The 12,978-nt window shown below is 48.9% G+C and overlaps 1 protein-coding gene across 1 annotated transcript in view; it reads left to right on the forward strand.

The window, feature by feature from the left end:
- The first annotated feature begins 475 nt into the window (after window positions 1-475).
- The window catches only part of CLMN (calmin), a 44,967-nt gene continuing 32,464 nt past the window's right edge, over window positions 476-12,978 (forward strand). The window contains exons 1-5 of the mRNA XM_040257095.1: window positions 476-764; window positions 5,508-5,603; window positions 7,936-8,019; window positions 10,691-10,783; window positions 11,665-11,855. Of these exons, the coding sequence (XP_040113029.1) occupies window positions 5,568-5,603; window positions 7,936-8,019; window positions 10,691-10,783; window positions 11,665-11,855 (404 nt within the window). The 5' untranslated portion in view covers window positions 476-764; window positions 5,508-5,567. The remainder of the gene's footprint in view (window positions 765-5,507; window positions 5,604-7,935; window positions 8,020-10,690; window positions 10,784-11,664; window positions 11,856-12,978) is intronic.

Here is a 12,978-nt window from a genome sequence, read left to right on the forward strand (position 1 = left end):
AGTGGAGAGGGGAGGGTGCAAAGTATTCCCTGGCTCTAAAAATAATAGCTGCAAAGAAAAAAGGAACAGCCACTGTGCCAAGAACTGTGTCGAGCTTCACCTGCAGGGTCACAGGTCAGTCTCAGGGCAGCCTGATGGTGAACTGGCCTTATCTTCAGGGGAAAGATCAGATATGGGGACAGGCGACTGGCCCGAGGACACAAAGCTGGAGGTGACCAGGCTGAGAGTCCAAGCCAGGACTGTCAAATTCTTTCCGCTACACCTTCCCCTAGCCCTCTCCAAGTTGCTAGTCCCTGACCTCCCCTCCTCTCCTCCATCCCAGCTCTTCTGACCCATTTCTGCCGCCTGGAAGGTGTGTGGCACCATCAGCCGGTACTTTAAATTTGTATCTTCCCACCAGCGCTTGTGCTGGAGAGTCAAACGCCCCAACGCTCATGTTAGCTTGTGCCGACCATTTTGTTCTGTGTGTCTGAATTTGTGGGTGTTTAACCTGTTTAAGGTGCTCGAGGTTGGGCTGGAGAAAATGGATTCTACGTGCTGCCAACGCCTTGCCAACCCCGTTCCGGGAAGGTTTCCATACCTGTGGGACTTCCGGGCTCTCCATCCTGCAGAGATTCTGTAGACTCTCCCCCTTGGGAAGAGGAGGGCAGGGTTTTGCGCGTATTTCTTTTCACCCAGCTAATGGCATCTCTTTATTTTCAGTTGAGAGGGAGAATGTGCAGAAGCGGACTTTTACTCGATGGATAAATCTCCATCTGGAGAAGGTAAGCAAGGCGCTTGGGCTGTTAAGTGATCGATGCTTCCATAACTGGGTCCACAGTTCAGTAGAGCAGTGAGGAGGGGAGGGGATGCTCTGTGTTCTCATTGTGTTGGTGTTTTTCATTCATTCATTTAAACGTTTGTTGAGTGCGTTCTCATTGCTGAGAATCAGGTTCAGTGCTGGGAACAATCCCTTGGACAGAGGAGCCTGGCAGAGCCTGGCAGGCTACAGTCCATAGGGTCACAAAGAGTTGGACATGACTGAAGCAACTTAGCACTCACACACGCATGCACAGTTGGAACACAAAGACACGTAAGACATGAGGTTCTGGCCTTGTGAGGTTATCAGCCTAGCTGGGGAAGGAGAGAGTCCATCTTTAAATGGGAATCGATGCGCAGAAGTTAGGAAACATTCATTGTTGAATAACCCAAACATGGGATTGAAGGGGGATCTTGACTTCTAGTCTGGAGAGGTTGGGGAGGCTCTCATTAAGACCCATGTATAGGTATTTGGGTTGATTTAAGCAAGAACTCCTGACACTTTTTCACCAAGCCAGATTGCCTGGTTCATCACATAAGGTTGAGCACGATTAACAGTGTCATCTGCTCGTTTTGGTGCATCGGGCACTCAACTCCTCTAATCCTCAAGATAGCCTTCCTCACCTCCCACCCCCATGCTGTTCCAGAAGCCTGGAGACATTGAATTGTGTCCCTGTAACCTGCCTCTTGAGAAATCTGTATGCAGGTCAGGAAGCAACAGTTACAACTGGACATGGAACAACAGAGTGGTTCCACATAGGAAAAGGAGTATGTCAAGGCTGTATATTGTCACCCTGCTTATTTAACTTATATGCAGAGTACATCATGAGAAACGCTGGACTGGAAGAAACACAAGCTGGAATCAAGATTGCCGGGAGAAATCTCAATAACCTCAGATATGCAGATGACACCATCCTTATGGCAGAAAGTGAAGAGGAACTAAAAAGCCTCTTGATGAAAGTAAAAGAGGAGAGCGAAAAAGTTGGCGTAAAGCTCAACATTCAGAAAACGAAGATCATGGCATCCGGTCCCATCACTCCATGGGAAATAGATGGAGAAACAGTGGAAACAGTGTCAGACTTTATTTTTGGGGGCTCCAAAATCACTGCAGATGGTGATTGCAGCCATGAAATTAAAAGACGCTTACTCCTTGGAAGGAAAGTTATGACCAACCTAGACAGCGTATTGAAAAGCAGAGATATTACTTTGCCGACTAAGGTCCGTCTAGTCAAGGCTATGGTTTTTCCAGTGGTCTTGTATGGATGTGAGAGTTGGACTGTGAAGAAGGCTGAGTGCCGAAGAATTGATGCTTTTGAACTGTGGTGTTGGAGAAGACTCTTGAAAGTCCCTTGGACTGCAAGGAGATCCAACCAGTCCATTCTGAAGGAGATCAGCCCTGGGATTTCTTTGGAAGGAATGATGCTAAGGCTGAAACTCCAATACTTTAGCCACCTCATGCGAAGAGTTGACTCATTGGAAAAGACTTTGATGCTGGGAGGGATTAGGGGCAGGAGAAGAAGGGGACGACAGAGGATGAGATGGCTGGATGGCATCACGGACTCGATGGACGTGAGTCTGAGTGAACTCCGGGAGATGGTGGTGGACAGGGAGGCCTGGCGTGCTGCGATTCGTGGGGTTCCAAAGAGTCGGACACGACTGAGTGACTGAACTGAACTCAACTGAACTGAATCCCACAACTCTTCCTTTGGCTTCCCTTGCATATTCACTTTGGTGACCCCTCTTCTCCCTGCCCCACCCCCCGCCCCCCTTTTTTTTTTGCTAACATTCTCTGGCCAAGCAACGTCCAACCAACCGCATTTTGTCTGCCAGCCTCTCAGGTACACAAACCCTAAAACAAAAGCATCTGAACCAGACAGAAAGATGAGCAGCGGAGGAGGGGCAGGATGTGAAAAGGATAAATGAACCATTCAGAGGCATAGAAATCCAAACCCTCCTCACCACCAGCTTAGCCTCCGGAGGGAGAACATTCTAAATTGCCCCAGGGCTGAGGAAGGAGGGATTCTTTTTCTTTTACAAGAAAGCTGATTTATGAGGATTCATTTTACTCACTTTGCATCTTAAATTCCACGATCTGGTTCTCCCGATAGATCCAAGCAGTAGTCTCGAGTGTTTCAAAGCTGGTGGTGGTACTCAAGGATTCCTCTTCAGTGACATTTCTTCTTTTTTCTCCTCTTAAAAGGAACAGGAGTAATATTGATTGCTCTTAAGAGTTTGCCCCAAAGAAAGGTTCATAGCGGAAAATCACTAAAATGATTAGAAAGCAGAGAAAATAGATGTGGCGTTTTAGGAAGTGGTGCTCTTGACCGACATCTAATTCACATAGTGTGAGCTTTAGGCCTATAATATTTCCCCAGTAGCTGCCTGACCACCCACACTTCTGCTCCCCACCTGTAGAATGGGCTCCACTCAGCTCAGGAGGTTCCTCAAATCTCCAGCGTGAAAACTCGCTACATCATGGATGAAGCATTATAAATCATTTGCCCGTTGTTTTGACTATTGGTGCATTTTCGGCAGCGCTCATAAAGTGAAGTGTTATTTTTGGAAAAAAAGGAAAACCGTTCCCAAAACTTGAGTTCCCCGAACTCCTAAATTAATGCCTGATGTGTGTCAGGGTAACTGGAAATTCCTCCTGGTGGACGGAGCTTAGCCAGGGCGTATTTCTTTCTTTCTTCCCTTTTATAAATTAAAAAATAAATACAGAAAAGCACGGAGGGTAATAGAGCAAATGCTCATGCCCCAACTCAGCCCCCAAACGAATCTCTGTTAGCCTTGATCACATCCAGAATTTTCTCTCTGGCCACGCTTCTGCCCCTGTTTCAAGGCAGGTGGGTAGCACCCACTCTGAAGATAAATCAGACAGCACTTGAAACTGATGCCTGACACACAGGGCAAAATTCACAGCCGTGTTTCCAACCTTGAGACTTTCAAGAACAACCTTTCATGTAAAGGAAACCGAGGAACTCCTCGGGGAAGTGGGCTTAGCTGCAATTTGAAGGCTGTCAGAAATATTTACGGACTCTCTGGCTTCTGGAAAAAATCCTTAATTTACCGAAGGAGTTAGATCATGAAGAAACCCCTGGGGGTGCTGTTTACTTGGCCATACCAATCTCATGAAGCCCACGGAACGTCTGGAGCCCCGAGGAGTGTTTTCACTGGAGTGGGTTCAATTTCTCCTCCTGCCATCACGCAGATGGCTGCCGGCCAAGGCCCCGCTCGCCGCTGCCGGGCTGGGGGCTCTTACAGTCAGTCAGTGGGAATGGCCCTCCTGGTTCAGCTCCAAGGCATGGCTCGGCCACAGTTGGGGCTGGTAACTGGAAATGCTCTGAGTCCATCTATCAGGGGCTGTTTCTATTTGGGTCTTGTGCCGTTTCTGCCCCGCGTTAGCAGGAATAAGGTTCCCCTATGAGTCTTGGTAACCTGATGCCCTCGTGCTCCGTGTGGAATGTTCCTGAGGAGCAGTGGGGAGTTTGCAAAGAAAATAATTTGCCTCTGGGTTCAAAGTCGCTCTTGCCCTTGAAGCAGAACCCTCTTCTGTGCGCCTGTGGGTGGAATTGCCCTGTTTTGACTACCTAGGGGTGTGGGTGGGGGGCTTGCATAAGAGGCCAGGAAGTGCCTCCTTCCTGAATAGAAAAAGAAAACACAGGCCCTCCGAGGCTTTCACAGGGTGGGAGTTCCCCGAGGAAAGGGTGCCTGGGCCACAGCTCCAAGAGTTCCCTGCCACCCCCTGCCCCCACCCCATTAATCCCATCTCCAGTGGGAACCCCCCTTTCCTTGTACCCAAAAGCAGAGAGAGTGAGTACCCAGCTGAAATGTTGTAATGCTTCCAAAGATTCCAATACCAAAAAGTAAATAGAATCCACACTGGTTATTGTTGTTGTTTAGTTGCTAAGTTGTGTCCAACACTCCATGACCCCGTGGACTGTAGCCCGCCAGACTCCTCTGTCCGTGGGATTTCCCAGGCAAGAATACTGGAGTGGGTTGCCATTTCCTCCTCCAGGGATCTTCCCAACCCGGGGATTGAACCTGCGTCTCTTGCATTGCAGGTGGATTCTTTACCACTAAGCCACCAGGGGAGCTCCATTCATGCTAGTGGGGCAGGAGGGAGATGGTAATTAAAAATGCAGGTTCCTGGCCCCTGGCCCCCAAGATTCAGTGAGTCCTAACCATCCTGCATTAAAATGTTTATCAAGTTTGTTTAGTCACAGAAGCCTTTCTGCAAGCATTGAGTTCTTACCTGGAACTCTAAATAAAGGCCAATAATAGCTGATGGCAGAGAAATGCAGGGCGTTAGTCTCCTTTTGGAACCGCCTCCCCCAGTAGGGGTCCCTGAAGCTGCTGTGCTGAAGCCTAGGGTGCGGGGAGCATGGTTTGCAAAGCCCTGTGCTGGGACAGCTGGCCAAGAGGCTCCTGCTGGCTCCACGGACTCCAGGCCACACCTAGACAAGCTCTGGGTGCACAGGACGCGGTGTCCCTCAGACCTCCCCAGGTCAGAGGGGAAAAGCAGTGGGCTTCTGGCTTTTTCCACCCGGAGCCTCCTCGGGGGCTCCCCAGCACAACCCCTGCCTATGCAGCGCCATCTCCAGGGAGAGAGGGTTACTACCTCCTCGGATGCCCGTAGGCAGCGCTGGATGTTGCAGGTTTTTTCTTCAGATCACTGATCTGCCACTTTCTTTCCCCCTCTTCCGCAGTGCAACCCACCTCTAGAAGTTAAAGATTTATTCATCGATATACAAGATGGCAAAATCCTAATGGCTTTGTTAGAAGTCCTGTCTGGGCGGAATCTGGTACGTATGTTCCAGAAGGGTTGGGAAGAGGTAAAAATTAAACGAAAACACTGCCCGTAGTTCTTTATGCAGTTCTCTGTGTCTGTACATATATCTGGCCATCCATAAGTTCCTATGATGGGAACCTTAGGAGGGTGACATTCCTTTCTCAGCGACTAAGGCTGATATAATCATGTATAACTAAGCAAATATACCTGAGCAAGTAAGGAAATACCCCATGTTTTCTGTGAATACAAAGCTGAAGATTTTAACTGGATCAGGAGTGTTTAGCTGGCCAGCCATTCAGTTAATTAGAATGAGAGCTAAGAGTCAGGAATATGGACGAGAAAGACATCTTATCAACCAGATTCTATAAATTCACCCACCCCGTGGCTAAAGCTATATACACAGAATTCTAGAACCTTCTTGTGACTATGGCTGAAACTGAATTGAACCAGCTGGTCTTGAGGTTCATTCCAATTTGGATCTTTGCCAAAGCGCTCCACGTTGCCTTGTCTGATTTGTGCAAGTCAGTCCTCTCGCCCCGATTCACTGTGCAGTGTTTTAACAGCTTCCGCACTGTTGGCATTTCGTTCTGCTTCATTTTTAATTTATTTATTTAGTGGATTGCACTGAGTCCTCGTTGCTACACGCAGGCTTTCTCTAGTTGCGGTACTCAGGCTTCTGATTGCAGTGGCTTCTTTTACTGTGGAGCACAGGCTCTAGGGCATATCGGCTTCAGGAGTTGCAGCTCAGGGGTTCTAGAGCATGGGCTCAGCGGTTGTGGTGCGTGGACTACATTGCTCCGAGGCGTGTGGAATCCTCCCGGACCAGGGAATGAACCCGTGTCCCCTGCATTGGCTGACCTGGTCATTGCTGGATGTGTGACAGCATCCTTAGTTTCTATCCACTGGATACCAGTAGCACCGCAGGTGTGACAACCAAAAATGTCCCCAGGCACTGCCAGATATTCCTTGGGGGAGGGGGGTCCAAAAATCTGGTTAGAGTACCAGAGGTGTCAATTTTGAGAAATGGCCTCTAGAGTCCAGTGTTTGATTGGCCCATGTAACCCAGTGTGGCTGATATGAAAGTGTTTCTGTAGGGCCCAAACCACATTTCAGCCCATGCAGACCTCTCTGGGTTTGCTCTTAACTCTGGGTTTAAAGTCAAGAGCTCCAGCTCCAGTTCTCAGCTCTAAGGCAGCTGGAGTCTTATACAACCCCTCACCTGTTTCTTGCCTTTCTTTTTCCAGTAGCCACCCCCAAGGGGGCTGTACCAAGTGACATGAATGAATTCTCATGAAGGGCAGACCCACTGTGGTAGAAAGAGTACTTGGTTTCTTGACACTGTGGGCTGGCAGCATAGTCCTCAAAAGGCTTCCTGAAAAAGCATATTCTAGTCCCTGGTTCTGTGTTGCCAGCAGCCCAGGCTCCCACTTTGTTGCCTGCGCGCTGATTGGGAGCTGCTATAGCCTCAGTGGGAAGGGAGGCTCTGTTGGGAGTGTTTGATCCGGGAGTCCAGCTGAGAACAGCCAAGACCTCACCTGTGAGCTCACCTGGCAGTTCACACCGTGTGCAAGGGATACCCACTGGCTTGCCTGTTAGTGTGAAGCACTCACCCAGAGGGGCAGGGGTGGGCTTCCGTTTCAGGGTGAGTTTCCTCTGCCGGTGCTCCTAGTGTGTGCAACGAGTGTTGTCAGAGTTCTTGCTTCTGCAAGCCCCTTTCTCTCTTCCTCTTTGGGTTTCTCTGTGTCTCTCTGTGTCTGTCTCTTTCCTGGTGTCTCTGTCTCTCTGTGTTTCTGTCTCTGTCCCCATCTCTCTCTCCCTCTGTCTCTCTGATGTGGGACACATGTCCACCAAGCCCTTGGCCAGAAAATAGAAACATCTGTGGCCGCCGGGGAGGGTTTGCTGGATGATTTAGCAGCTGCGGGTGACGCTCCCGGCTGGCGCTCTCTGCCTTGACAAACAGCATCAGCGCAGAGAGGAGAGCATGTCACCGATGGTCTCTGGGGGAGGAAGGCGTCTCAAAACCCAGGAGCTGGCTCAGAGAGGGAAATCTGGCAAATCTGCTCCCTGTTTAACCCCCGGGTTCCCCTCCCTCACCAACTCGAGTGAGTTTGGTCCCAGAAACCATAAATACGGCGACCCTTGGGGACCCCTGAGATGGTTGTATGTCCCAGGGCCCCGTGCATGGGTTTGGATGTGGTCCATGCAGGCTCTGCTGTGAGCCCCATCCTTCTCTTGAGATTCATGTGAAAAAGGTAAAGAAAAAGGCAAGCACGTCCAATGTTACCGCCGGGACCCGAGTGCCTGTCTGGGCTTAACTGCTTGTGTTGCCCTGTTCTGTGTTACAGCTGCACGAGTACAAATCCTCATCCCATCGTATTTTTCGGTTAAACAACATAGCGAAAGCACTTAAGTTTTTGGAAGATAGCAACGTAAGTATCTGAAACACATCTTGTTCACAGAGCCTTCCCTGAGACCAAAAAAAAGACATGATTTGAAGTCTAGTGCTGGTCACAAGAGACACGGGCAAAGGGGCCCCTGCTAAGACAGTCAGATGGAACAAGTTGAAATGTTAACGGAGCTCCGTCAGTCGAGATACAGCTAATCCATCAGGCGAGATGCAGTCCCTGATTCCTTGCCCACCCGCCCCTCCAGCTCCATCAGGATGAAAAGTCCGGTGGATGCCTGGGCGTGGGAAGGGTGGAAATGCTGAGTGGCTCTCAGGCGTTCAGAATTTAGTTGAGGTTTTCCTTTTCACTTTGGGGGCTAAGAGTACAGTGAAGAGCCAGTGCTCTGTGGCTCCTAGGGGGGTGGGATGCGGTGGGAGGTGGGGGCATGGCTCAAGAGGGAGGGAGCATATGTGTACCTATGGCAGATTCAGGTTGATGTATGGCAGAAACCATCCCGATGTGGTAAAGCAATTACCCTCTAATTTTAAAAAGAGTACAGTGAGCATGTCAGGGTGTAAAACTTGTTCTTAACACTCAGAATATGGCAGAAGCAAGGAAGGGAAGGGGGCTAACTGAGCCAGAGGAAAATAACGTAATTCTGTCCTCTTTGATAGAACTTTCCAGACTTAAATTAGCCTTTTTTGTGTGTTTTGAACTCTGCTTCGTGTCCTTCAAAAATGGGAGGGAATGGCCCCAGAGATACAGTTTCCAAAGTTTCCTTTGCATTAAGTGTCGTCAGTTACTCTGGGTGAAAAGCTCTCAGCTCACCTGACGCGTCGGCATGTACAGTAGAACGCCGTCACAAAGTGCCATTTGTTTGGCCTTCCTGGGTCATAAGGGGATCTAATCTGGGCTGATTTAAGCAGCAAAGGAATGTATTGAAGGGATGCCAAGAAGTCACAGGGTGACTTCAAAGCCTGGGGAATCAGGGATGGAGCCCAAGACTGCTAAACCCCAGGACCACTGCAGAGCCCCGCCCCCTCTGAACGCAAGGACCCATGTGGGCATGGCTGCCACTACCCTGTCCCTCTGCCCCCACTCCCACAGCCCCTGGAAGGAACTCTCGGCGTCACTCATTCAAGTTCAAAGGCCTGGGCTGATAAGCCTCCATCCTCGCCCATGTCCTGGCTGCCAAGTGCGGAGAAAAGCGGTTTTGGCTTTTGAAGAGGGAGGCGGGCTCTGCCTCCCATACTGTGGGGAAAGACCTGACCTAGGAGGCGGTTCAGATGGTGGTGACCAAAGGGCATGGCCCAGTTCACAGCACCATCATTCATAGTAGCCCAAAGGTGGGAGCAACACAGGGGCAACGGACAAAGGGATGAATAAAGCATGGTCTGCCCGTGCAATGGAATATTATTCCACCATGAGAAAGAATGGAGTGTTAATACAAGCCTCAGTGTGGATGAAACTTGAAAACATTATGAAAGATGCTGGACCAAAAGGACCACTTCTTCTAAAACATTCCTGTGGTACGTCTGGCACAGGGAAATCTCTCGAGTCAGAAGACAGATGAGTGTATGCTCAAGGTTGAGAGGAATTGGGAGATTAGACAGGTGACAGTTAAAAGGTACAAGATTTCTTTTTGAGGTGATGAAAGTGCACTAAAATTACGGTAACGCTAAAAAAACCATGGAATTGTGTGCTTTAAATGGGTGAATTGGTCCAGTTCAGTTTAGTCGCGCAGTTGTGTCCAGCTCTTTGCGACCCCACGGACTGCAGCATGCCAGGCTTCCCTGTCCATCACCAACTCCAACTTCCCTGTCAGAGCTGGACGATAAAGAAAGCTGAGCGCCAAAGAATTGATGCTTTTGAACTGTGGTGTTGGAGAAGACTCTTGAGAGTCCCTTGGACTGCAAGGAGATCCAACCAGTCAATCTCAAAGGAAATCAGTCCTGAATCTTCATTGGACGGACTGATGCTGAAGCTGAAGCTTCAATACTTGGGCCACCTGATGTGAAGAACTGACTCATTGGAAAAGATCCTGATGCTGGGCAAGATTGAAGGCAGGAGGAGAAGGGGATGACAGAGGATGAGATGGTTGGGTGGCATCACCGACTCGATGGACATGAGTTTGAGCAAGCTCCGGGAGTTGGTGATGGACAGGGAAGTTTGGCGTTCTGCAGTCCACGGGGTCGCAAAGAGTCAGACACGACTGAGTGACTGGACTGAACTGTCTTAGCCATCATGGCCGTGATTGTTGATGTCAGTACTCTGTGTTTGTCCAAAGACATGTTAAATCTGGAAGTTTGGTGGTGTTAGTGTAGCATGCAAACACACCCTGGGCATGGACCATCTGTTCTTGGAAAAAGATGTCTCTCTTACTAGCTGTGTGTCCTGGGCACTTTCCATTGATCTCTCTGGAATTTCTTCACCTGAAATACAGAGATAATAGAAGAATCTGTGTTGTGGGGTTGTTGTGAAAATAAACAGAGCTAATACTCCGAGAATAGTGTCTGACAATGGGAGGTAGTATATACTGCTTATTAGACACACTTATGTACACTTTTGCATGTTGGGGTCCCCGAGAGGTGTCCTGTGGCATCACCAGACAGCACAGGTGAGAAAGAGGAACAGACCCACAAGGGCATCAGGAAATAATGTGTTGCAACCTAATTGGACCCCATCTTTAAGCTCATACATTGCTTCTCTCCAGGTAAAGCTGGTTAGCATTGATGCAGCAGAAATAGCAGATGGCAACCCCTCTTTGGTTCTTGGGCTGATTTGGAACATAATCCTCTTCTTCCAGGTAAAATCACTTCTTTCCCATAACATAACATCAGTCATCTCCACCACTACAGGAATGGGGCCCGGATCGCGGGAGACAGTGAAGATTTCGTTTCTGACAGATTTTGCCTTTTCTCTTTCCTAGAAAAGAACCAGAGGAGTCTTGGTTGCTAAAGATTTTGAGTCCCTGTGATTCTAAAAGTCATGTGAGCTCTGTTCTTCTCTTGGGACTTGAAGAGTTAAATATTTACTTGGAAAAGTAGTTTTCTTCTAAAGGGTCCCAAGAGCCAGGGAAATACTTCCAGCCAAAAATTGAACTAGGTAGAGTTACTCTCCTAACATGACAAGTGTTCATAAGAGACGGTTAGAAAGCCTCTACAAAGACAGCTCTAGGAAGAGGCGTATGTAATAGGGGAGACCTTGCAGCCTTCACACCCTCAGCATCTGTCTGAAAATGCAGATTTTATAGAAGAAGGACGGGGTCTGGGGCTGGAGTGTGAAGGGGTTACTTCAAGTTGTGCTCAAGTTCTTTTCTCTGAATAGGAGGGAGTAAGCTGACAGTTTATCTTCTAAAATCCCCCTCTTTTGAAAGAGAAAATTATGGCTCACTATTTAATAGCTCTCCCAAGAGTAAAAATGATGTACACCGTGGAGCCAGGTCAGGAGGCCCTCATCAGCAGCTTCTGCCCAGAGCTAGACAGACTCCAGGAAGAGATGATTCTCCCTGCTAAGCATCCTTGCACGCACCACAAGCCACACAAAACAGCCTGGCCATCATGAGTACTGACACACAACCCTCAGGAAGGAGTAATCAGTTCTGCGTGAGCTGATCCCTCCAGCCGGGGTCGAAGAGAACCCATGCTGGGTCTGCCTCCTGGGTCTGAAATGTCATTTTCCTTCCAGATTAAAGAGCTCACGGGCAACCTCAGCAGAAACTCTCCATCCTCCAGCCTGTCACCTGGCTCAGGGGGCACAGACTCAGACTCCTCCTTCCCACCCACACCCACCGCAGAGAGGAGCGTGGCAATCTCAGTGAAGGACCAGAGGAAAGCCATCAGGACGCTGTTGGCCTGGGTGCAGAGGAAAACGAGGAAGTAAGCCCCACACCTTGCTCCCCAGCACCCCGTGCTGCTACCAGGCAGAGGGAGGAGGGCAAAGGAAGGGGGCATCACCGTGTATTCAGTTCTGTGTCCATTACATGCTGGCGCTTCATGTAGACTCTCAGAATGGGGAATTCTGTCCTTTCTGTGTCTGCACACAAAACTGTACTTGCTCAGTGTTTGGTTTGCAGAAATCTGGTGAGAGAATTTGGATAGAAATCCAAGGAGCCTTCACCACTTTAAATCCCTAAGTGGGGTTGGCCCTTGGATTCTAGTAACATGGACATGTTTATTATTATGGGTTTCCCAGGTGGTGCTAGTGATAAAGAACCCACCTTTCAATGCAGAAGACTATAAGAGATGCTGGTTTGATCCCTGGGTCAGGAAGATCCCTTGGAGGAGGGCATGGCAGCCCACTCCACTATTCATGCATAGAGAATCCCAAGGACAGAGGAGCCTGGCGGGCTACAGTTCATGGGGTCACAAAGAGTCCGACACGACTGAAGCAACTTAGCATGCTTATTATTAAGCTTCTGGGTATCTTTCAGGGTCTGTACCTACTTAAAAGCAAGTAGCAATCAAGGCTGCAACCTATTTGAGTCAGATCTGGCCCTCCCAACACTGAGACTGGTGAACTGGAACCAAATCCTTGGACTAGTGTTTAACCCCTGCCAGATTGGGAAGACATGGTGCGTCAGTTTCCTCTCTACGCTGCACCTATAAGATGGTGACTTACTACTCACCCCCTTATGGGATAGTTAGGGTTAAATGAAATAAACTCTGTGAAGGCAGAGTACCAGCACTTCATAAGCACTTAGCATCAGATCCCATCTTCCCAGTATATGGAAATAAAAGGTGGCAGGAAAAATAACAGATGGGAGGGAGGTTAGATCTTGGGGGTTTTGATTAAGGGGTTGAACATGATAGAGTTGATTAATGTGAACAACCATTAAATGTTGTTTTAAAATAAATCAAAAGTGAGCTTGTTGCTGGGAATTAGGGTGACTGTAACGGAGAGGAAGGGTATTTCAGGGGAGACTGTGTATGACCACTGTAGAGGTCACAGGAATGGGTGCTTGAGACAAAGTGCCCTGGTGCTTCTGCCATACCTGTGACA

Source organism: Oryx dammah, unplaced genomic scaffold, assembly GCF_014754425.2.
Source record: "Oryx dammah isolate SB20612 unplaced genomic scaffold, SCBI_Odam_1.1 HiC_scaffold_16, whole genome shotgun sequence".
Lineage (NCBI taxonomy): Eukaryota > Metazoa > Chordata > Mammalia > Artiodactyla > Bovidae > Oryx > Oryx dammah.